Source organism: Vitis riparia, chromosome 8 (genome assembly GCF_004353265.1).
Source record: "Vitis riparia cultivar Riparia Gloire de Montpellier isolate 1030 chromosome 8, EGFV_Vit.rip_1.0, whole genome shotgun sequence".
In the NCBI taxonomy this organism is placed as follows: domain Eukaryota; kingdom Viridiplantae; phylum Streptophyta; class Magnoliopsida; order Vitales; family Vitaceae; genus Vitis; species Vitis riparia.
The window spans coordinates 20,133,754-20,159,858 of record NC_048438.1 but is presented as its reverse complement, the minus strand read 5'-3'; the positions used below and the strand labels follow the sequence as shown (position 1 = coordinate 20,159,858).

The 26,105-nt window shown below is 30.4% G+C and overlaps 2 protein-coding genes and 1 long non-coding RNA gene across 5 annotated transcripts; all 3 read left to right on the top strand.

The window, feature by feature from the left end:
• The first annotated feature begins 1,129 nt into the window (after positions 1–1,129).
• On the top strand, positions 1,130–20,565 carry LOC117920093 (glucan endo-1,3-beta-glucosidase, basic isoform-like). The gene is made up of 2 exons (XM_034837449.1): positions 1,130–1,801; positions 20,269–20,565. Exons 1-2 carry the CDS (start codon positions 1,220–1,222, stop codon positions 20,539–20,541), a joined length of 855 nt encoding a protein of 284 aa, XP_034693340.1. The 5' UTR covers positions 1,130–1,219; the 3' UTR covers positions 20,542–20,565.
• Positions 5,763–12,638, top strand: LOC117920094. Of its 3 annotated transcripts, XR_004652188.1 has the most exons (4): positions 5,763–6,701; positions 6,892–9,813; positions 10,132–11,345; positions 12,426–12,638. It is a non-coding gene; the product is annotated as an uncharacterized LOC117920094 (long non-coding RNA). The 3 variants fall into 3 exon arrangements; XR_004652186.1 differs by having other exon boundaries at positions 6,892–11,345; XR_004652187.1 differs by having other exon boundaries at positions 6,031–6,697; positions 9,762–11,345; positions 12,426–12,636.
• A 3,310-nt stretch (positions 20,566–23,875) lies between the features above and the next one.
• On the top strand, positions 23,876–25,258 carry LOC117920092 (glucan endo-1,3-beta-glucosidase, basic isoform-like). Its single transcript, XM_034837447.1, has 2 exons — positions 23,876–24,007; positions 24,138–25,258. Exons 1-2 carry the CDS (start codon positions 23,914–23,916, stop codon positions 25,079–25,081), a joined length of 1,038 nt encoding a protein of 345 aa, XP_034693338.1. The 5' UTR covers positions 23,876–23,913; the 3' UTR covers positions 25,082–25,258.
• Positions 25,259–26,105: the final 847 nt, after the last annotated feature.

Genomic DNA, 26,105 nt, shown 5'->3' with positions numbered 1-26,105 from the left:
TTAAAAAAATAGTTACCAAAGATAACTTAATGTTTTTACGTATTTTTTATGATTTCATTTAGTTTTGACTTTTGAAAATAGTTTTTTTATAAAAAAGAAGCATCCTATTCTTGAAGTTTTAAATTTATTTTTAATAAGAATTTTCTAAAAACACGCAGAAAGAAAAAATAGAAAAAAAACTGTTTTCACATATATATCGCTGCAACCAAGCATGGCATAATTAAACTATTGAACATGACATTTTGCAATTGATTCTTGGGTGGATATAATAGAATTTTGACCAATGGAAAGTGTGACTTGTGTCTTATGATCATACCAACTGTTTGGGAGACATGCGTCGTACCTAATACCTATGAGGTAACATGCACAACTCTGACAAAAGAAGCCACTTCTGTAATGGAGGTTGCTCTGAATATCTTGACTGCTTGTTCTTGAAGCTTTAATTTGCTTCAAAATCCAATGCTTCTGCTCAGGCATGGGATTCCAAGACTCACAAATATTATTCTGATCACGAGCAGCATGGGTTAAATCTGGGGATTACGCGGCGGCTGCTGTTTGGGAATTCTACACACATGATACATGTCGATTGCAATGAGGATTCCTGCGTCGGAATTAAGCTGGGTCCTGGAATGGGAAGCTATAAAAGGAGAGAAGGGACGAAAAGAAATAGGTAAGAGGAGTGGTTCGGCAGCTGGGAAGGTGTATTGTGGGAGAACCGAGAAGCTTTTGGCTTCTGAAGGCTCAAGGGGAAAACTAAAAGAAGTCACTGCCGTGGGAAGCTTCTGCTGTGGAAATGAAAAGAACGGTTGCTGTGAAGGAAGGCTCCAAAGGCACTTTTGGTACAACCTGATCACTTCCATCTTTTAATTTTCTGCTGCAACTGCTTCTGTGTCTGACATACCATTTGTGGCGGACTGCCTTATACGAAAAGTTTGACTTTTATTTCATTTTTTATTTGAAATATTCACTTTGGCGGGACCCATTGTATGTCGTATGTGCTTTGCTTCTATTATTTAACGTGGGCAGCATATTTTTTAGTTAGTTAATTGAACATTAAAATTGTCCCAATCTTCATTTAAAACTGTATCAATCTTTTTAGCAGAGACTGATCATTTTCAAAGCAGGTGCCCACGTTGGAGTTTGCTACGGATTACTGGGGGACAACTTACCACCACCCCACGAAGTTATACATCTCTACAAACACAACAACATCCCAAGAATGCGGATTTACTCTCCCCTCCCACATGTCCTCCAAGCCCTCAGAGGCTCTAATATCGAGGTCATGGTTGGTGTAGCAAACGAAGATCTTATCCACATTGCTACCAACATGGCCAACGCATATTCTTGGGTCCACAACAACATTAGAAACTATGCCAAAGTCAATTTTCGATTCATAGCTGTTGGCAATGAAATACATCCTCCCGCATGGGAAGCAAATCATCTCCTGGGGGCCATGAAAAACATTCATCGGGCAATTTCAGAGGCTGGACTTGGCAACCAAATCAAGGTCTCAACCCCCTTCAGCACCGAGATCCTTGGAGAATCCTACCCTCCATCCAAAGGTTCCTTCAAACCCCATATGGAATCATTCATTAATCCAATCATCCGATTCCTAGTGGACACCCATGCCCCATTTTTCCTGAACATGTATACCTATTTCAGTTACATTGGCAGCCCTCATCTCATCAGTCTGGAATATGCTCTCTTCACATCTCCCGGAGTAGTGGTGCATGATGGGCAGTTTGGGTACCAAAACATGTTCGATGCAGTACTGGATGCTGCTTACTCAGCTCTGGAGAAGGCTGGTGGGTCGAGTCATGCTTTTAACTTGTCTACTACGTAGCTTTCTTGCAAGTGTTGATTTTTTTGTCGAGTCATGCTTAAGTGCTATTTTTATTTTTAATATCAAGTTTTGTGTGGTAGGTAGGTCGTACGTGCAACAAATTCTAATTACTTAAAAGAATTTAGACCATATTTGATATTTATTTCTAAAAATAACTTTTAAAAATTGTTATATAATATTTTATAAAACAAAAACTTGTTAGTAATCTCAAATATTTTTAACCTATTTTTTAATATTTTCAAATATGATTTAAAAATATATTTTTATACTTAATTAGTACTTTATTTTAATTATTTTACGTATTTATATGATTATTTTTAAAAAATAAAAATAATTAAAAGATATTTCTCAAAATACCATATTTTATATTTTTAAAAACAAAAAATAGATAATAATTTTTTTAGTTATAAAGTTAAAGTATGTTTTTTTTTTTTACTTTTTTTTTTTGTAAAAAATAAATTTATTCTTAAAAAAGGTTGCCAAACGTTTGAGAAATGTCAGAAAGACGCTGTGATTTGCAGAACATCCATAAAGATGCCATCCAAAAGCTCTCTCACTTGAATGGATAGCAAAGACAAAGACAAGGTGCAAGCATCAGGATTGGCCTCAACAATTCAACGCGGATTGGAACGAGTGTTGTGCTGTTGTTTCTGGGTCTGCTTCCCCTATTCAATCCTTCAGTCATCTGAAACCAATCATTCTACCTTGGGCCCACCTCTGCATGTGGAGGTTTGCATGGCCACCTTTGACATGCAACTTTTGAGCCATGTGTCGTTTGCCTTTTCATCATCTCTGATTTTGAAAATAATTTTCTCCACCCCCATTTTGTGAATATTTTTCTAATTCTGGTTTTGCAAATAACTCATTTCTTCAAATTTTCATTCCTTAGAGTTTTAGGTTACCAAAAATCTCATTTTCAATCAAATTTGCTGTCATTTTCTCTTCTGACAAGTAATTTTCATGAATTTCATGATTTTTAAAATGTTTTAACATAAGCATTAATTCAATTTTGTAATTTCAAATGATAAAATTTACAGAATTAATTCATGGAAAAATAAATTGGGCTTTGGTGGGAGCTTAACATTAGTGAATGTTTCCTCTAAAAATAAATTTGATTGAATTATGATATCTGATGATTTTTCACTCTGTTTAGTGGCATGTGTAACATATTTTATGCTCATACTTGTGCACTAACCCCATTTTCTGATAGCGCATTGTCATTTGCTGCCAATGTACGTATTCTCTCTCACTCTGACCATCCTTCATGTATGTTTTGACTTTCAGTATGTGATCATGTTGATATCCATTGATCTTCTTATTAATTGTCATAATTGCTTCATCTCATTAGTAGAAAACCGTTTTTAGGGACTTAGTAGGGTGCTACAGTCTTTATCGTATCTTCCTAATATGTAACTTAACCCCTGAACTTGTATTTGGTTTTTCAAATATCATATTTTCCAAAATAAGGAGTTACACTTAGGGTTTTCTTTTTTATTTTGTTTACCCTTTAAAAATAAAATAAAAATAAGTGGCGACTGCAAGTCATTTTCTAAAAAAATAAATCTTTTTCAAATAAAAAAAACTAGCTCTTCTGGAGACATATGAGAAGAAATGCAAAGTCCATAGATACACTTTTAAAATTTTGAAAAATTACTTGTAATATTGAATTTAAAAAATTAAATGTTAGACAAAAATTAGGAAGCACCTTCAAAAATATGAAAAATAACTTATGGGGTTGAAAATCACTTTTTAATATTATCCGGAGAAAAAATTGATCCGTGATTTTTTTTAAAAAACTTTTAGAGAAAACAATTTGACTAAAATCACCATCAAAAGGCATTCATTATCTTTTACAAAAATTAAAAAAATTGGATAAATAAAAAATAAACTATTTTAATTGATTTGACAAAGATTTATCTTTTTGTTTTTAATCAATATAAATAAAAACAAAGCGTTAAATTTTGTTTTCAAAATATAAAAGATTCAATAAATATAAAAATAGATTATTATTTTTTGAAGATAGATTTTAAAATGAAAGAAAAAAAATTATCCTTTGAATTAAAATTTATATTCTTTATCTATTGTGGCAGATTTGTAAAGATTTTAAAAAATAAATAAAATTAAAATGTTTTAATTGATTTTTAAGATAAAATTTTAGATTAATTTCCTTCAAATTATTATGAAAAAAAATCTATTGTTATACCAAAATTTAATTTCTTTTATTGTTATACCAAAATTTAATTTCTTTTATTGCTTAATTTACATAAATTTATAATTTATAAAAATTATATAATTTTTTTGAGAAAGAATTGATATGACATATTTTCTAAATAACGAATATGCAGTAAATTATGATGTCATTAAAAGAATAGGAAATCTTTTGCAATGTTGGTTTAAATATTTACCTTTTTTCGAAAATGATGATATGTAACCACTTTTCAGATTTACGATTTTGAAATTTGTTATAGTTATTTTATTTTTCAAACTATTATTTGATATGTAACCACTTTTACTATTTATAATTAAGAAATAAAAATTTTGAGTATGAAAACAAATATTATTTTATCTTAAATTGAATAAAGATAAAAATTGTTTGTCTTAATCTTGAATTTTATGTTAAAAAATAATTTATATTAATTTTAAAAATAAGAAATTTAATTTTTTTATTTTGGTTTGCAATTGGTAATAGAATGATTAAGATGATGTTTGTTTTTTTTTTACTTAATTCTAAATAGAACTTCAATGTTTAATATTGTTAAATATTAGGTTGTTTGTTTTTGTAGTATTTTATTTCTATCAAGTATTAAAAAATAAAGAAGAATCAATATGTTATTTTTTCTATTTAGAATATTTTGACTTTTTCTATTTAGTAAAAAAATTATAATAAGTCATGAAAAAGTAGAAAAACAAACAACTTAAATTCTGAAAACAAATTGTTTTCAGCAAAAAGTCAAAAAAAACAAATACCCTCTAAATATTAAGATGAATATATATATATATATATATATATATATATATATATATATATATATATATATATATATATATATATATATATATATATATATATATATATATATTAATTTTAAAGTTTATTTAATAAAATTATTTTTAAATAAAATAAAAATATAATATTTTCATTTTAAATTTAATTTTAAAAATAATTTAATATATAAAGAAATGGTTTATGGTAACATTGTTAAAATCTTGTTTGTTAAAAGTGTTTTTTATAGAAGTTATTTTTTTATGTGATCCTTTTATTCAATTTAGGTAGATTGGTTAAGTTGATAACTAACCAAGTTTGTCTACTCCGAATAAAAAGTAGTTAACTCAAATTCAACCCAATTTGATCTCTAATCTGAGTTACTTAATTTAAGTTCAATCTAACCTTATTTTTCTAAATTTGGGCTCAACTCGAGTTGATTGAGTTGGTCTACAGTTTTTTGGGTCGTAAGATTCAACATTTATTTATATTTTTTTTATATATATTTATACAAAAATTTAAATAATAAATAATACAAAATTTCAAGATTACAATAAAAAAACAAAAAAAAACTAATATATACTTTAAAAAAAAAGTATATAATATAATTATAATTTGATATTTTTATTTAAAATTTTAAAAAATTATTGATAATAAAATAATATAGATATTATAAAAATATTAAATAAGGATTATGCTCGATATCAAGTCCAACTCCCCAGTCCATCATCTTTCACCCTTTAAAATCCTTAAAAGAACCTATCATCCTCTCACTTTTCTTGACAAACTCCATCATCTTTCATCCTTTAAAATCCTTAAAGAACCTATCATCCTAAACTCTCAACCTATCATCCTCTCACTTTTCTTGACAAATTTGGACACTGCAGAAACGTCTTTCCTCTCACCTTTCTTGACAAATTTAGACACGTATAATTTTTTCCCGTCAAGCAACTTATCAAGCATTAATAGCAGCAGCTTTCTTCCACCACCTTGCAAGAGAGTATATTGCCAAACTTGCAGAAAATGTCTTGAAGGGAAAAATTATATGTGTCCAAATGTGTAAGTGAATAATCTGGGTGAAGATTTGACAGAGGATACAATTCGAGGTAAGCTCTCTGAGTTTGGAAAAGTTGGCACTGATGTTATCATGAAGGATGGCAATGGGAAATCCAGAGGGTTTGGTTTTGTGTACTTTGAGTTGCCAGATGAGGCTAAGAAGGCTGTGGAGGCCCTCACTGGTGCAATCCTAGGGTCAAAGAAGTCGTTTCTTGGAAGGGCTCAGAAAAAAGCTGAAAGGCAGGATCTTCTAAAACATGAAAATTGCAAGAATCTGTATGCGAAGAATCTTTGATGACGAGGAACAAAATCGGGAAGCAGAGAATATTTTCCATGAAACATGGAAGCTTCTTGGAATCTTCGCATACACGTCATCATCAATTTTCCAAGAATATTTTTTCCTCACACACAGGGTGGCGTGGGGCGCGTGGTGGTCCTGGCCTGATTATCTGGCTCACTACTACGGGGGCTTGGGGCTCCGATTGGGCTGAAATTGTAAAGCCCAACGATCGACTATAAAAACTAAAGAGTGAGGTTTTTTTATTGTTTTGCTTTTTGATGGGTGTTGAATGAAGAGTACAGGCATTAGGTTTTTTTGTGTTTGAGGATGATGGGTGAAGGCGGTTTTTAGGGTTTTGTACGACGATCTTATTCCATATTAACATAAAGATGATTGACGAAGACGGTAGAATTTTTCTGTTAGGGTTTCTCGACGATGGGTGAGGACGATAGGATTTTCTATAGGAATTTTTTGGGCATGCTTTAGGATTTTTCAGGAATGGATCGGGCTTGACGCAAGGAAAGGGTTCATGATGGTTGGTGAGTCGGTGACAAATGTTCTTTGATTTGTCTGTAATTTGTAAAAAAATCAAAATTTTCAAGTTATGTGTTTGTGATTTGTTAAAATTTTTTGAGATATTTGGGCAATGCCTGAGTTTTATTTCTGTGTACTTTTACAGTTTCGTCTAAATAAATTGGTGTCATAGATTGGCTACATTGTTTCTTTCAGGCACATTTGACACAGTAGAACCCTCCTTTTATAGAAAGTCGGGAGAAGGTTAACAACAATTGTTGAGAAATATCAGGGAACTGATGATCATCCATCCCAACAAATTCCTATGCAAACCCTGTATTTCATAATGAACCCTTTATTAGTGATTTGGGTATTAACATCTGCAGCTTGGTCTATTACTCTCAATGATCCGAGTTTGATTAGCATGGTGGGATAAGTTTATTTGGAGTGCTAACAGGAGTTGTTTTTTTGGGCTTCCAATTGATGTTGTTTTTGCAGGAAGTGATATGATGTATTATGCAGAATTTGATAAGATCAAGAGTTACATATAATGATGAGTTTCGTTGTTACCTTTTTTTCTTCTTTTTCCTCAATATGGAGCATTTTGTCCCTTGTATGAGTGCTTTTTGTCGGATATCATAAAGCCTAATCAAGGGACATTTGATTTTTAGAATTCTTTCTTTCATAAAAGAATGACATAGAGATACTGATTTTTTAAATCATCTCTTCCCTTTGAAGAGCAAAATGGAATTTAAGTTTTTTTTTGTATTTGAATGCTTTTTTTTTTGGATATCGTAAAGCCTAATCAAGGGACATTTGATTCTTAGAATTATTTCTTTCATAAAAGAATGACATTATAGATATTGATTTTTTAAATCATCTCTTCCCTTTGAAGAACAAAATGGAATTTAGGTTTTTTTGTATTTGAACTTAATTTTTGTTATTTGAAAGATTGATTTGATAAGTGTTCATTTATAATAGCTTGTTTGTTGTTACTTATGATGTCAATATCCATGTGTTTGTCTTTTCTTATCCTCTGTCAAAAGATTGAATTGAATGCACATTTATAATAGAAATAATTTTTTTTACTCCCTCTTTTATCGTGATTATTCACATATTTTTCCAGGAGGTAAAACTTTGAAAATGTTATCCTGCAAGACTTTTGAGTGTCATTCAATTCCCTGTTGCTTTTTAGGTGTGTTTTGGAATTTGGAACCTTTGGATTAATGTGAGAAATAAGAATAAGTGTAGTTATGTGGTAACAAATTCATATTTATTTATTTTCTATTGAATATCATGTTTTTGGGGCTGTTACATTTATGTCTCTGAGCACTCTTCTTTATGACATGGACATCAATTTGCCTCAACTCAATTTTTTTGATTTCTGGTTTCATAAGAAAGGGTCAGAGTGAGGACATTAAAATAGGTCAGTTTTTTTAATTCTTATTTTATTTTGTTAATTTTTAAATAAAAACATGGCTAATCTAGTTGTCTAGCTCACAAATTGAAGAGCTTTTACTATTCTTTGGGTTACCAAGGTTTGATTTGTGAAAACCTTACTATGAGGTTTTTGGAAATAAGTAAATAAATAACTTGTCTATGAAGAGCTTATTTTTTTTCTCTCACTTTCCTTTGGATTACCAAGGTTTGGTTTGTGAAGATTTTGTCTATGAGGTTTTTGTAAATAAATAAGTAAAAATGTATGTAGGGTTTGCACTATGGTTTATAAGTAAAAAGTGGTATCTTGCCCAGGAATTGTATATTGACTTGGTCATGTGCCATTTGTATTTTAGGCAGCTTGTGTTTTGTTCAAGAATTCTTTGATTAATTTGTTATGTTATTATTGCTTCCTTTTCCCACTAATGATCATCCATCCCAACAAAAAATATGTGTGAATAATTTTTTGCTGAGGAGTTGTGGTTCCTACAATAATGAGTTATATTGTGAGGTTGGGTTCAATGAGGTTGTGGGCAGTCTTAAAATGCGACTGCATTTTTATTTTGCTTTGATTGAGCTTGGTCTGTTGAGCTGAAACTCAATTTTCTATTGTAGCTTGGTGACTTACTCTGTAGGGAATAGAAGTGTTGAACAAGGTTCCCACCAGGATTCCTCTTATGTAAACTATGCCCATGAATTAATATTCAAATTGACCACAAAAGAAGGGGGAAAAAAGAAGCACTAATGCACAATGGTAGAGCCAGCTATACTACTGTTATCCACTACATTAGGATTTTGGTTAGATTTGCATGTTGTGCAAGGATTTCTGTCCTTTTTAATCAATAGACATGTTTCAGATACAGAAAAAGAAAAACCCTCCTAGTTTATGTAAGGATGGTGGGATAGGATTGTTTAGGGTGCTAACAAAACTGTTTGTTTTTTGACTTATTGTTTTTGTGGTTTTTCTAAGAAATAGTATGATGGGGGGCCATGGGGTTTAATAAGTTCAGAGCTACATAATATAAAGTAAGTGTGTTTTTTCTTTTTCTTATTTTGCCTTAAATGTGAATTTGGCGATTGATTTAATCAGTGTTTGTTTTCAACAGCCTTAATGTGGGAATATTTCTCTCATTTTTTATTAAGATGTCATAATACTAAATAGGAGAGATGAATTTATTTAGTCCTAAGAAAGGATCTTGTTATTTTGTTACAGAGTTTTTCAGGAAACTGGCATTTGAATTATGTTTTTTGGGTTCAATTTCTTTGTATGAGACCTTGTCTACTTGTGAGTCTTTAAAGAGTGCAGAATTTGAATATATCAACAGCCATGATGCTTCTGCAGTTAATTCTATCGAGAGAAAGATAGGTACCAGTCTCCCAAGTTCGAAAGCATGTGGAAATAACCGGTTTCTTCTTCTAACAAATTTCTAACTTTTCTAACCCACTTCATTTGGCTACTCTGGATGGGCTTTCTCCTTGGCTGATTTGTTTGATAGTAGGCATGTTTATCATACAGATTTATTTCTTTCATTAAACTACTGGTAATTAAAATGTTGTCCATGACATCTTGCTTATCTTTTTGTGGCTGCAAATATTAGAATATATTCTTGTGGCCTTACTAATTTAGTTTCTGTGATTTTGATCTCAAGGAATATCTACAAGGGAGATCTTGCGGTGGAAACAATTTACAAGATTGTGAAGGTTGATAACAATTTCTTAGATCCATGGTTTGTGCAACCATTGATTGTGATATCTACCATCACTTGCATGCATACAAATGTTAGGACACCTCTTTTGCATTTTAAATGTATGTGCTATTTTGTTCCCATACATTGTTCACTGCATCAGTATTGCTAGGCAAACACGTATCCTAACTTATAAATTATTTAGTACATCAATATTGCCAAGGAAACACATATCGAAACTAATTCATTTCTCGTGGACTTGCGGTTTCCTATAAAATCACCCTTCAGAATTTTCGAACTGACCCTGCTATTAAAAGCTTTGTTGCTTTCATAGGTTCGGGTGGAAAAACAACCTCATATGTGCTTCGCAAAATTTGATTACTAGAGAGGCAAGGCTAGAAAGTTTGCATTCGTCTATAATCTTTGACTCCACAAATGGATGAAATGCATTATATAGACTCTCTACTCCACTGAGTTCTACAAAACTTGACCATGTAGAAGGTAGGTAAAACTAACAGAAGCAGCTAAACTATCCCAAGTGCCTAGAGAAGACCAACTGAGGTGTGCCATACAATGAATCCAACTGATCCTTGGGGTATGAAGCATAATGTTTGAATTATCTGCTGATGTCTAACTTATCAATGCCATTAAAAAGTTATCTTCCATTTCCATCTGCTTAAAGGTATGTGTAATTACTACTCTACTATCATTTGCTGCTTCAACATTTACTCCTATTTTTAAGTGGACTCAGTGTTGCTAAATTTGAGCTTTCAAACATCTTTAAACACCTTTACACTCCTTCATAAACCATAATTCTGCTTTTTTATTTGTCATTACTTAACCGATGCTTCAAATTACATGCTTACCTTGCTTTGCTTCACAAACTTGTTATCTTCAACTTTGTTTTTGGACTAAAATTACCAACCTAATCTAGCCATGCTAACACCACTAAGAATTATGTTTTTGAATTATGCAACCTAAGCCGTCATGACACGGAACTTGCCTGCAGCCATCCTAAGATAGAATATTTAATTGAATTGAACATATAAAAACTATTCCATTCCTACAACACTCTATTTAAAACCCTACCAAAATATGATGAGATACTCATTATTGACTATCAAATAGAATATAATTAAGAATATGCATGCATGTACCTGTGTACATCGTACTAAAAATAATCTAGATTTTGTGTGCCTATATATATATGGAGCATTTGAAAAGACAATAAATAGATTGCTTGTATGGTGTACTTACATTTGTATAAAGGATTTGCTTATTTTAGAGTGTGAAAATGCTCATGAAGCTCTGCTAAAATTGCAGCATCTGCATTCCATATCTTGGCTCAATTTTCTTGCATTTTCTTTCTTCATGACTTCTTTGTTGCTGCAATGCTATTGTTTGCCTGCTACTGGCCATCTGGTAAAGCCAAACGCGGTTCATTTCGCATGAAACTTTAGAAGAATATTCCATTCGATTTTACATGGGGAACATCGTTATGGAGTGGGATTTTGAATCCAAGCATTGGATTTTTGCATTTTGGTAAAGGTAATTCATTCTCAAAATTTTCATTTAATATTTTTCTTTTTTGTAGATGTTAAAACTAGATCCACTTATGTAATATTTTGTTAATCTTTTTTGATGCATATATGAATTTTTGGTATTGATTTTAGTGGATGAAATGTTGGAGAAAAATGTAGTAATTAATAGTTGATGACATAGTTTATATGAATTAAAGGGAGATATTTGTGTGAAATATTGGAATTATTTGGATTCTCTTTGAAGATGAAATTAAATTTAGGACGATTATTTAGATATACACTAGTGTTCAAACAATGAAAATTATTTACAGAAAACGAAATAGTGATAGTTTAAATTGTAAAATTTCAAGTTTATTCTATGTATAAATTATGAAAAAGTTTGGGTGTTACATGTTTAAAATATTCTTTTTATATTATTAAATTTTATTAGTTTAAAATGTTCTTTTTATATTATTAAATTTTATTATTTTAGTTGGGATTGAATAATGGTAGTATATTATATTGCCGTATTCATTTTGCATCCACGATTGTGTGTAAGGAAAAAAATGGTTGAATGAATTAAAAATGAGAAAAAAAAAAACCCCAAAGATGGAAAAAAAAGAAATGAAATAACTTCAAAGGGTGAATTAAAAAGCAAGTGAGACCTTTGGCGTGAAAGATAAATTTATCCTACAAAGACTTCAAATGAGAAAAGTATTTGAGTACAAATGCATATCCTTTTATGATGCATTGTTTTGATTGTGTGTAAACATTTGCATTTAGAAGATGAATTTGTATCAATTAATTGAATGACATTAATGGAATGTTTGCATGTATTATTAGAGAATAAAATGATTTATTTGTTTTATAAAAAAGTAAAAAATATTTGCTATGGTATATGTGATTGTATAAAAAAAAAATGTGAAAATCTAGATTAATTTAATTTTGGATGGTTGAGTTTTATTTAATGTAATATAATGTAAATGAATTTTTATATTTTGACATGGGATTGTATCGTATTGACCTAAAATTTTGAACTCTTTTGGGTGCAAGACACCTTACTGTTGGACATGGAAATGCACATTCATTTTTCTCCTAAAATTTTTAGGTGCAAATTTATGAAGAACCACTTGAAGATCAAGAGAAGTTCTAGAGCAATTGTTTTTATTTATATTAATTTTTTTTTCCGACGTATGTTAATTCAAGTTATATGGATTATTGTAACTTAAAAATACTTTATCATAGAAATTATGATAAAAAATTGTATAAACAGCTTAGGTTGTAGGATGATTAATAAATTTATTATGCTTTTACTTGTGTACATGGTTGGTTTGAAAAAAAAAATTTACAAATCTTGGTTTAATAAATTCATTTGAGATTATTTTTATTTTTTATAAAAAAATCCATATAGTTAATTCTAGTTTAATAAATTCATTTGAAATTATCGTTCATTTTATTCTTTAAAAAAATCGGATTATGAGATTAAGTGTCAACGTAGCAACTTTGAGTCAAACCTTTGATCTAGGTCATGGGTCTGGTTTTGGGCTGGCCGGTATTCAAACTGACACTACAGGCATGAAATCGGCTTGAAAATTAATCATGCAGTTTCCTCATAACAAGTTCCTTCATCAAATCTAAATGCTACACCTTGCGAAATCCTCAAGCTTTACCCATGGAAGCTCCAGCCCTTCATCTTATAGCCGCTTACAGGCCCATAAAAACACCACTACAGACCCACACGATCACTCTTCACCCAAGCCTAGCAAGCTAGCCTTCCACACCGTCCACAAAGCTGAAATTAAGTACCCCCTCCCTGTCCCGTGTTCCACAGTCATCAGCCCATATCGGATCGGGCCCAGCTTGCATCTCTTCCGCCATGAACGTGATAGCCTCCACCCCCCTTCTCCTCCAATACGCCGCAGAAAGGACCGATTCATGCTCCCACCACGAGGCCATAATTCATAAGCCGTCGAAAACTGATCTCCACTCTCAGTATACTCTTCTCACGCATTGTGCTCATAAGAGAGTGGTGGAGTTTTGGGTTGATCACGTTTGCAAATAACTCTGGTTGTGAGTTGTGAGGAATAAATGATATGTTTGATTGCATGGGCTCAAGAATAAATTTCATTTTTTGGTCTAAGAACAAGATATAATTAATTGTATGTGTGAAGCTTCAAAATATAAATACATATCTGGTCTGAGCTTTAAGACAATAAAATATTTATTTAAAGTGGCAGCCCATGCTAACTTTGGAGGTTAAAACATGTATGTAAATGTTAAGTTTCAAGGAGTTAAAATATGCATGCACGAAAATTTGTTGTGCACGGTGTTAAGGATTCATTTGGCAATGACTCTAGGAAACGTTTGATAAAATTTAGGAAACACTTTTAAAAATTTAAATGATCACTTATAATAATGAAAAATCATCACTTATAATAATGAAAAATCATTTGTAATTTTTTTATTGAAAAACATTTAGAGCTTGTTCGACAGTGATGGTAGGAAACGTTTTAGCCCTTCTAACATTTAAAAAATAAATTTAATTTTTTAATAATATTTTCTATAATCACTACCAAATGCATTCTTAGAGTCCGCTTGATAATGATTCTAAAAAATACTTTTAATCTTTGTAATAATTTAATTTTTTTTATCATTCAAGAATTAGAAATGTTAAAAATGTTTTCTATAATCACTCCAAAAAGAAATCTTATTATGTGATTTTTTAAAAAACACTTTTAAAGAAAACGTTTCACGTAAAAACACTTTGAATAAAAAATATTATTAATTGCACTTTAAGAGGGTATTTGACAATGATTCTAAAATGCGCTTTTAACATTTTTAATACTTGAAAAAAAAATGTTTTAAGTGATAAAAATAGTAGAAGCGTTTTCTAAAATTACTATCAAATGGATTCTAAGAGTACATTTGAAAATGATTCTAAAAAGCGTTTTTAGCATTTCTAACACTTGAATTATACAAATTTTCAAGTATTATAAATATTAAAAGCGCTTCATAGAATGACTACCAAATGAACTCTAAGAGTGTGTTTGGTAATGATTTTATGAAATGTTTCTAATATTTGTAATACTTGAATGATAAAGATGTTCAAATATTAGAAAAGTTAAAAACGCTTCCTCAAATTAGTATCAAACAAACTCTAAGAGTGTGTTTGATAGTGATTTTGAGAAATATTTTGTCTTTTTAATACTTAAAAAAAATTATTTTTTCAGTATTAGAAATGTTAAAAACACTTCTCAAAATCACTACCAAACGTACTCTAAGAATGCGTTTGAAAATGATTCTAGAAAGCATTTCTAGCATTTTTAATACTTAAATAATAAAAAAATTTAAAATATTAGAAATATTAAAAGCATTTTCTATAATCACCACCAAATGGGTTCTAAAAGTGCGTTTGATAGTGATTTTATAAAATGTTTTTAACATTTCTAATACTTGAATGATTCAAAATTTTAAATATTAAAAAGGTCTGAAACACTTCTTAATATCATTGTCAAACTAAAAGTACGTTTGAGAGTAATTTTAGAAAACATTTCTAGTATTTTTAACACTTGAATGATAAAAATTTTCAAGTATTAAAAATATTAAAAACGTTTCCTAGAATCATTATCAAATAAACTCTAAATTTCTTCATCAAAATCACTTCCACATAAAAAGATGGGTTAATTTATATGCATTTCTATATATAAGTAAATAAAGAGATAATTTTTGCAATTCTTTAGTAAGCAATTTAAGTATGTTCAAATCTAATTGTATTTCAAATTATGCAAATTTATATTGTTTTAAGATAAATGAAAAAGAAAATAATTTCTTATAGTAAATAAACTGATTTGGTAATTTGATAAATGCCTTGGGCATTAAAAAAAAAAAAAAAGTGAGAAAAGAGTATAATTTATGAATTTTCACTTTTTACAAAAAAATTTATTTAATAGGAAAAATAGTTATATTTTATAATTTATTATTTTATTAACAAGAAGATAATCTTATTTATGATAGATTAATTTTGACGTGTAAATACATCTTGCTAATTTTGTTATATATATATCAAAATTGATTTATTTGTATCCACTTATTACTTTAAGTATTTACTTAATTTATTTATTTTCTCTTTTATTATTTATTAAAAGATTTTAAGTATGAAATGATTTGTATATAAAAATATAAGAGTAGACCTACCACAACCACTAACCTTAGTAGTCATCTCGATTGATTCACTCCTCTCCTTGCTAGCCATAATGTGTTAGCTCATTTGTTGTTATCCAAGCCATCTATATTTGCATTGATTTCCCATCAAGTCAAACTGTGATAATATAAGAAAATTAATTTTGTTATTTATTTGACATTGTATTTATTAATCAATTAATTAATTATAAAAGTAATCTTCAATTATTTAATATAGACCACATATAGCTTAAGTATAAAGGTCTGTTTGTGTTACATTGTTCTTTGTTTTCCTATCATTAGGATTATTTATCATTTTAGTTTCTTATTTTGTATTTTCCTATAAATAAATAAATTAATATATAAATTAATTAAAGTGAATAGATAAGTGAATATATTTTTATTTATAAAAGCCAAAAAAAAGTAAAATAAAATAAAATTTGTTGCAACATTGTCTTTTATAATTAATTAATCTTTCTATAGCCTTCGAAAAACACTAGGAAGATATTAAAATAAATTATTGCGATAAAATCAACCTCATCAATGAGATTTTTAGAACTTGTTTGAAAACTAATTTTTTTTTCAAATTTTGTTCTTTAGAACAAAAACTATAAAAAAACACGTTTGATAACAAAAAATTGTTTCCTATTTTCTATTCTTAAGAATAAAAAAATATGGTATTTTCAAAAAACATCTTTTAGTTGTTTCCATTTGTTGTGCAGTTTTAAGAAATAATTATACAATTATGTAGAATAATTAAAAATAAAACATTAGATATAAAATTTATTTTTAAAATATATTTAAAAATACTAAACACAAATTAAAATCGTAAATTTGAAAAGTGGTTATATATCATCATTTTCGAAAAAAGGTAAATATTTAAACCAACATTGCAAAAGATTTCCTATTATTTTAATGACATCATAATCTATTGCATATTCGCTATTTAGAAAATATGTCATATCAATTCTTTCTCAAAAAAATTATATAATTTTTATAAATTATAAATTTATATAAATTAAGCAATAAAAGAAATTAAATTTTGGTATAACAATAGATTTTTTTTCATAATAATTTGAAGGAAATTAATCTAAAATTTTATCTTAAAAATCAATTAAAACATTTTAATTTTATTTATTTTTTAAATCTTTACAAATCAGCCACAATAGATAAAGAATATAAATTTTAATTCAAAGGATAATTTTTTTTCTTTCGTTTTAAAATCTATCTTCAAAAAATAATAATCTATTTTTATATTTATTGAATCTTTTATATTTTAAAAACAAAATTTAACGCTTTGTTTTTATTTATATTGATTAAAAACATAAAGATGAATCTAACTTTGTCAAATCAATTAAAATAGTTTTTTTTTTTTTTTATTTATCCAATTTTTTTTTTTAAATTTTAGTAAAAGATAATGAATGCCTGTGATTTTAGTCAAATTGTTTTCTCTGAGTTTTTAAAAAAATTTATGGATCAATTTTTTCTCCGGATGATATTAAAAAGTGATTTTTAACCCCATAAGTTATTTTTCATATTTTTGAAGGTGCTTCCTAAATTTTGTCTAACATTTAATTTTTTAAATTCAATATTATAAGTAATTTTTCAAAATATTAAAAGTGTTTCAAATTTTATATATATATTTATACCAAAATTTAAATAATGAATAATACAAATTTCAAGATAACAATAAAAAAACAAAAAAAAACTTATATATACTTAAAAAAAAAAAAAAAGTATATAATATAATTATAATTTAATATTTTTATTTAAAATTAAAAAAAATTATTGATAATAAAATAATATAGATATTATAAAAATATAAAATCCTAACGCCTATACTCCTCATTCAACACCCATCAAAAAGGAAAACTCCAACTCCCCAGTCCATCATCTTTCATCCTTTAAAATCCTTAAAAGAACCTATCATCCTAAACTCTCAACCTATCATCCTCTCACTTTTCTTGACAAATTTCTTGTATCATGACCTTGTTTCCGCAGAAACGTCTTTCCTCTCACCTTTCTTGACAAATTTAGACACATATAATTTTTTCCCGTCAAGCAACTTATCAAGCATTAATAGCAGCAACTTTCTTCCACCACCTTGCAAGAGAGTATATTGCCAAACTTGCAGAAAATGTCTTGAAGGGAAAAATTATATGTGTCCAAATGTGTAAGTGAATAATCTGGGTGAAGATTTGACAGAGGATACAATTCGAGGTAAGCTCTCTGAGTTTGGAAAAGTTGGCACTGATGTTATCATGAAGGATGGCAATGGGAAATCCAGAGGGTTTGGTTTTGTGTACTTTGGGCTGTGGAGGCCCTCACTGGTGCAATCCTAGGGTCAAAGAAGTCGTTTCTTGGAAGGGCTCAGAAAAAAGCTGAAAGGTAGGATCTTCCAAAACATGAAAATTGCAAGAATCTGTATGCGAAGAATCTTTGATGACGAGGAATAAAATCGGGAAGCAGAGAATATTTTCCAAGAAACATGGAAGCTTCTTGGAATCTTCGCATACACGTCATCATCAATTTTCCAAGAATATTTTTTCCTCACACACAGGGTGGCGTGGGGCGCGTGGTGGTCCTGGCCTGATTATCTGGCTCACTACTACGGGGGCTTTGGGCTCCGATTGGGCTGAAATTGTAAAGCCCAACGATCGACTATAAAAACTAAAGAGTGAGTGTTTTTTTTATTGTTCTGCTTTTTGATGGGTGTTGGGGTTTTCCTTTTTGATGGGTGTTGAATGAAGAGTACAGGCATTAGGTTTTTTTGTGTTTGAGGATGATGGGTGAAGGCGGTTTTTAGGGTTTTGTACGACGATCTTATTCCATATTAAAATAAAGATGATAGACGAAGACGGTAGAATTTTTCTGTTAGGGTTTCTCGACGATGGGTGAGGACGATAGGATTTTCTATAGGATTTTTCAGGAATGGATCGGGCTTGACGCAAGGAAAGGGTTCATGATGGTTGGTGACAAATGTTCTTTGATTTGTCTGTAATTTGTAAAAAAATTAAAATTTTCAAGTTATGTGTTTGTGATTTGTTAAATTTTTTTGAGATATTTGGGCAATGTCTGAGTTTTATTTCTGATATTGGGTTTTGTCTTCATTCGCAGCTATCTGATTACAATCTGTTTGAAGTCGTTGTTAGTGACAAATGTTCTTTGATTTGTTGGTAATTTGTACAGAAATTAATATTTTTGGTTATGTGTTTGTGATTTGTTAAAAAATTTTGGGATATTTGGGCAATGCCTGAGTTTTATTTCTGTGTACTTTTACAGTTTCGTCTAAATAAATTGGTGTCATAGATAGGCTACATTGTTACTTTCAGGCACATTTGACACAGTAGAACCCTCCTTTTATAGAAAGTCGGGAGGAGGTTAACAACAATTGTTGAGAAATATCAGGGAACTGATGCTCATCCATCCCAACAAATTCCTATGCAAACCCTGTATTTCATAATGAACCCTTTATTAGTGATTTGGGTATTAACATCTGCAGCTTGGTCTATTACTCTCAATGATCCGAGTTTGATAAGTTTATTTGGAGTGCTAACAGGAGTTGTTTTTTTGGGCTTCCAATTGATGTTGTTTTTGCAGGAAGTGATATGATGTATTGTGCAGAATTTGATAAGATTAAGAGTTACATATAATGATGAGTTTCATTGTTACCTTTTTTTTTTTTCTTTTTCCTCAATATGGAGCATTTTGTCCCTTGTTATGAGTGCTTTTTGTCGGATATCATAAAGCCTAATCAAGGGACATTTGAATTTTAGAATTCTTTCTTTCATAAAAGAATGGCATAGAGATACTGATTTTTTAAATCATCTCTTCCCTTTGAAGAACAAAATGGAATTTAAGTTGATGATATAATCATCACTGGCTGCTCCTCATACGAAAAGTTTGACTTTTATTTCATTTTTTATTTGAAATATTCACTTTGCCGGGACCCATTGTATGTCGTATGCGCTTTGCTTCTATTATTTAACGTGGGCAGCATATTTTTTAGTTAGTTAATTGGACATTAAAATTGTCGCAATCTTCATTTAAAACTGTATCAATCTTTTTAGCAGAGAGTGATCATTTTCAAAGCAGGTGCCCACGTTGGAGTTTGCTACGGATTACTTTGGGACAACTTACCACCACCCCACGAAGTTATACATCTCTACAAACACAACAACATCCCAAGAATGCGGATTTACTCTCCCCTCCCACATGTCCTCCAAGCCCTCAGAGGCTCTAATATCGGGGTCATGGTTGGTGTAGCAGACGAAGATCTTTGCCACATTGCTACCAACATGGCCAACGCATATTCTTGGGTCCACAACAACATTAGAAACTATGCCAATGTCAATTTTCGATACATAGCTGTTGGCAATGAAATACATCCTCCCGCATGGGAAGCAAATCATCTCCTGGGGGCCATGAAAAACATTCATCGGGCAATTTCAGAGGCTGGACTTGGAACCCAAATCCAGGTCTCAACCCCCTTCAGCACCGAGATCCTTGGAGAATCCTACCCTCCATCCAAAGGTTCCTTCAAACCCCATATGGAATCATTCATTAATCCAATCATCCGATTCCTAGTGGACACCCATGCCCCATTTTTCCTGAACATGTATACCTATTTCAGTTACATTGGCAGCCCTCATCTCATCAGTCTGGAATATGCTCTCTTCACATCTCCCGGAGTAGTGGTGCATGATGGGCAGTTTGGGTACCAAAACATATTTGATGCAGTACTGGATGCTGCTTACTCAGCTCTGGAGAAGGCTGGTGGGGGTTCTTTGGAGATTGTTGTGGCTGAGACTGGTTGGCCATCGGCTGGTGGGTTGGCTTCGACAGTCGAGAATGCTAGGACTTACAACACAAATTTGCTTCGGCACGTGAAGGGAGGAACTCCCAAGAGGCCTGGAAAACCTATACAAACTTACCTATTTTCCATGTTTAATGAGAATAAGAAAGAACCGGCGTTTGAGAAACATTGGGGCCTGTATACCATACTCGAAATTGAGTGTATCCAAATTAACTATATATTATCCTAAATAAGGGCTCATGAGTGATGAGCTGCCGCGTGCCGCATGCCGCATCAAAAAGTGTCACGCAGAGCTTTATATGCTTACTGTAAAAGCGCCTTAGAAAGGCTAGCATGTTTAATAAAATAGTATAGTGCTTTTATCATATATCCTTATATGCCAATCTCTTCCCTGATTGGCTGATTCCTATCCATATTGATGTGAAGTTGTTTTAGAAATTTCCTTAATTCAGTTTTTGCATATATCTGACTTCATATGCAGACATTTAACACCTTCCCATTTTTATTTTTACCTTTTTGAGCCCAAGTCTACTCTATATATATACCAATTATTTGAAATATTTAAGGATTAATAGGTTAAAAAGATGAAAAGATCTTAAATTTGTAAAACTAATCTTTTTAATTTTTGAACTTGAAGTGTAATCCAATTTTAACATAAATACCTTAAAGTTATTTTTATGAGAAAAGATAAGGATATTTTTGTCCAAAATAGGTAATTTTTAGGTTAAAAAAATGGTGAAATATTAATTTTACAAAGTGGGAATGATTTCATTATTGATTATCCCAGGATTTAACATGATAAGTAAGATACGAACCTATAAGATTTTTTGACTTCTATACTAAGCTTTCTTGCAAGAGTTGATTTTTTGTCTTAGAGTCACGCTTAAGTGCTATTTTGATTTTTAATATCAAGTTTTTTGTGGTGGTAGGTAGTCGTACAGACAACAACAACTTAAAGGATTTAGACCATTGATAATTATTTTTAAAAATAAGTTTTAAAAACTATTATTTAATATTTTATAAAATAACATTTTATTTACAATCATAGAATATTTTTAACCTATTGTTAATATTTTTAAATATAATTTGGAAATGTTTTTATATTTAATTAATATTTTATTTTTAATTTATATAATTACTTTAAAAATAATTCTTAAAAAATAAGTAAAAACAATTAAAAATATACCTCAAAATATTATATTTTATATTTTTAAGAACAAAAATAAATAATAATTTTCTAGTTGTAAAGTATGATTTTATTGTTTTTTTTATTATAAAAAAATAAAATTATTCTTAAAAAAAGTTGTGAAACATAAACTTAAAATACAAAACTTCGGCACATTTTTAAATCTTTTTTTTATGTTTCATTCTAATTTAAATTATTCCACTCCATAATCGAAAAGAACCAATTTTATTATTACTCATCACAATATCAATATTTAAGAACTTTCTAATAAAATCATCCTTACCCGAAAATCAAATTGGGTTTTGGAGTTTTATTTGACAGTTGTCACACCATGATTTGCGCTCGTCACCAAGTGCAGCCAGTTGGGTCAAGTCCCTCTCCAAGCCTATCAAGATAGACTAAGTCATTGAACCAATTGTAACTTGATAAATTTATGATACCCACTTCTTAAAGCTTCAAATTTCCACATATCATCACTCAAATCCAACGGCCTGGAAAATGTTTTCCATCAACGCACATTGTTTGCTAAAGAGTGGACAAGGGGAATTTCCACATGAATAGTGACTTCTTGTGCTGCCCATGTGCAAATTTATTGTCCATTGTGTTTTAGGCATATCAATAATCTTGTTTGAAATAGGGGCAATGATATGGTTTGGCAATTGGCATTTTATGTGGCTAATGTTTTGGTCTTGGTCATCACCCTCTCCACACTTGCATTTAGGAACCTCGTTGCTCAAGTCTTTGCTGCCTTACTTTTCTTTATTAATAATATTGAAGATTTACTAAATAAGTATTATTTTTATATTACTCTTTTTTTTTTCTTTTCTTTTTGAAAAGGGATAAGAAAACGGAAGGGAAGTGGGACTCATTATTTATATATATAATTAGATAAAAATAAAGATGAAAAAAAAATCCCTCAAGAAAAATTTTCAAAACCTTAATCAAGGATGGGATGCTATTTGCTACCCTAATTCATACCATGATTATATATTAGGATTATTTAATTAAAATGATTATTAAAAATTTAATTTTAAAAATTTAATCCTTTATTTTTTTTTGGTTTCATATTGATAAAAATCTTCTTATATTTTCTTCTAAAAATATTTTTTTTTAAATATAATGTAAATACTTAAAATAGTCAATGATATTTATATTAAAAATGAGTTAATCTTCAAATAAAAATATGAAAAAATATATATTTATAAACATGAGAAGTATTTCATCATTTTAAAAAATTATTTCTATGTATTATTATTATTAGGTAATTTTATATTTATAATGCTTTAAAAAATAATATATTATATATTATTTTATATTCAAAATTTAAAAATTGAATATACAATTGTGACATTAAAAATATTAATAGGAGTAAATTTTTTAATTCCTTTATTTTTCATGCCGTGTCGTGCCGTTTAGTCTAAGTTGGAATAGACGGAGAGTGGGACTCGGATGGGGAAAAATCATCAAAAGGGAGGTGTTTACATGAGAACCAGAAAGATCTCGGATTAAGTTATTTGACTATTCATCCCACTACCTCACATCCGCGTATGAAACATGATGTAAGGGTCTCATATTTTCGTGCGGCCCAAAAGGAGCCTAGTGTTTTATATTTACCTTTATTTAAAGTGGGTCAGAAACTCAGATTAATCCCGATTTAATGTGACCTGGAAGTTGCATTTAAGTATCTTAAGTTGTTGTACATTTGAGCACAGTGCATTTGATGGTGAATTTAATGTGACCTGAAATTTGCAATCTTTAAGTTATTGTGATTTTAAAAAGTGTTTTTAATATTTTTAATAACTTTAAAAAAAAATTAAAATTATTTTTTAAAATTATTGTCAAACATATTTTAAGAGTGCATTTAACAGTAATTTTAAAAATTATTTTTTATCATTTTTAACACTTAAAAAATAAAAAATTTTAAATACTAGAAAAATTAAAAACACTTCTTAAAATCATTATATAAAACATACTCTTAAAGTTCGTAGTAGAAGCTGTAAAGTAATTGGGATTCAATGGACCTAACTAAAAATTGCATTTCCCCTTCCTAAAAGAAGTGAAATCCAGAGGATAGAGAATTATTAACTTCGATTTATTGGGATTAGAGATTAACTTAGGAAATTTCCTTCAATATGAGGATGTAATGTAGGACTTTTCAAAGGGGAGAAAAGTCTCAGAAAACAGACAGAATGGCACTTAGTAGTGCACGTACAAGCTGGTTGGGGAGGTGGATTTATTTATTTATGGAATCTTCTCTCAAATTTCCATGGAGTGCTTGACTTGCGAGGTGAAGACTAGCATTATCATCACTTAAAATTCTGGGTGCATGCGTCCATCCACTGTCTATAAAAGGGAGCTAAATCTCAGTGTTAATGCATACAACCTAGCTTCTTATTTTTCTCTTTCTTCTCCATCATGGCTATGTTTGATTCCACTGTTAAAAGTTCTTCAAGAATGGCCACACTGCTGCTTGTTTTTGGGCTGCTAATGGCTAGCCTACACTTAACAGGTCTTTCTCTCGACCCTTTCGTCTTGTACGATTAATCATTTTCCCAAAAGTTGGGAGAACTTTGATTAAGTTTTGTATATATGCTTTATTACTGATTCATGACTTTGTACAATTTTATCAAATATTGCAGGTGCCCAAACGGGAGTGTGTTATGGAATGCAGGGTGACAACTTGCCACCGCCAGGGCAAGTTGTAGGTCTCTATAACCAGTACAGCATCCGAAGAATGAGACTCTACGACCCTAACCAAGCTGCTCTCCAAGCCCTTAGAGGCTCCAACATTGAGCTCATGATAGGTGTCCCAAATGATGCTCTTCAAAACATTGCTTCCAGCCAAGGCAATGCCAATTCATGGGTTCAAAACAATATTAAAAACTACGGTAATGTCAGATTCCGATACGTTGCGGTTGGAAATGAAGTAAGCCCTACGGGCCCCACTGCCCAATTTGTTCTCCCTGCCATGAGAAACATTTTCAATGCAATTTCCGCAGCTGGCCTGGGGAACCAAATTAAAGTTTCCACTGCCATTGACACTCGGGTTCTGGGAACATCCTACCCTCCATCAAAAGGCGCCTTCAAGCCTGAAGTCACGTCCTTTCTCAACCCCATCATCAGCTTCCTGGTCAACAACCGTGCCCCACTGCTTGTTAACCTGTACCCTTACTTCAGTTACATTGGTAACACCCGGGACATTCGCCTAGATTATGCTCTTTTCAAGGCTCCTGGAGTTGTGGTGCAAGATGGACAGCTTGGTTACAGAAATCTTTTTGATGCCATATTGGATGCTGTTTACTCGGCACTTGAGAGGGCTGGTGGCGGTTCTTTGCAGGTTGTTATTTCAGAGAGTGGTTGGCCATCAGCCGGTGGGACGGCAACCACAGTTGATAATGCAAAGAGTTACAACTCCAATTTGATTCAGCATGTCAAGGGTGGGACTCCAAAGAAGCCTGGAGGGCCTATCGAGACTTACGTGTTTGCCATGTTTGATGAGAACAGGAAATCCCCAGAATATGAGAAACACTGGGGGCTCTTTTCACCAAACAAACAGCCTAAATACCCAATCAATTTCAACTAAGAGCCTACAAAATTACTAAGGAATAAAGGCTCTTTTTTTTTTCTTGTGTACTAGTTCTACAATAAATAAGGGTTTGTAGCCTCGTGGCAAAATGGGAGGCAAAAATGTTATTTACTTTCTCTAAGACAAAAAACCCATTTGGAGGCGGACATATCTAATAAAAGAAGTTATTATCTACTTCTACTTGAGTAAAATCTTTGTGTAACATTAGAAAATCAAGTAGAAGTCCCGAGTCGTCGCAGCACAAAGAAAGCTGCATTGTGGAAGAAAATAAAATAAAATCCCATAATTATCTTAAATGAAAGATAATGACTTGTACATTTGATGGTATGTACACGTCCATCTCACTGTACAACCCCCAAATATGTTCCATGACCTATGTTTATCCTTGAATTGTCTCATTTGCATGTGGGCTATGGCCCTATGGCGCTAATGTTGAAAAGTCTATAGATTTCAAGTTGTCGCTTACCCATCAGACAAAATTATGATAAGATAGTACACCTATGGCCCATGATGGAAATTTGTTATAGTTATTTTATTTTTCAAACTATTATTTGATATGTAACCACTTTTACTATTTATAATTAAGAAATAAAAATTTTGAGTACTATCTTAAATTGAATAAAGATAAAAATTGTTTGTCTTAATCTTGAATTTTATGTTAAAAATTAATTTATATTAATTTTAAAAATAAGAAATTTAATTTTTTATTTGGTTTGCAATTGGTAATAGAATGATTAAAGTAGTGTTTGTTTTTTTTACTTAATTCTAAATATAATTTCAATGTTTAATATTGTTAAATATTAGGTTGTTTGTTTTTGTAATATTTTATTTCTATCAAGTATTAAAAAATAAAGAAAAATCAATATGTTATTTTTTCTATTTAGAATATTTTGACTTTTTCTATTTAATAAAAAATTTATAATAAGTCATGAAAAAGTAGAAAAACAAACAACTTAAATTCTGAAAACAAATTGTTTTCAGCAAAAAGCCAAAAAAACAAATACCCTCTAAATATTAAGAT

Coding starts and splice junctions, on each gene's coding strand:
- LOC117920093 (XM_034837449.1), top strand. CDS start 1,220: ATGCGGATTTACTCTCCCCTCCCACATGTCCTCCAAGCCCTCAGAGGC. Junction 1,802..20,268: donor CTTACTCAGCTCTGGAGAAG/GCTGGTGGGTCG, acceptor GCTCTGGAGAAG/GCTGGTGGGGGTTCTTTGGA.
- LOC117920092 (XM_034837447.1), top strand. CDS start 23,914: ATGGCTATGTTTGATTCCACTGTTAAAAGTTCTTCAAGAATGGCCACA. Junction 24,008..24,137: donor GGCTAGCCTACACTTAACAG/GTCTTTCTCTCG, acceptor CAAATATTGCAG/GTGCCCAAACGGGAGTGTGT.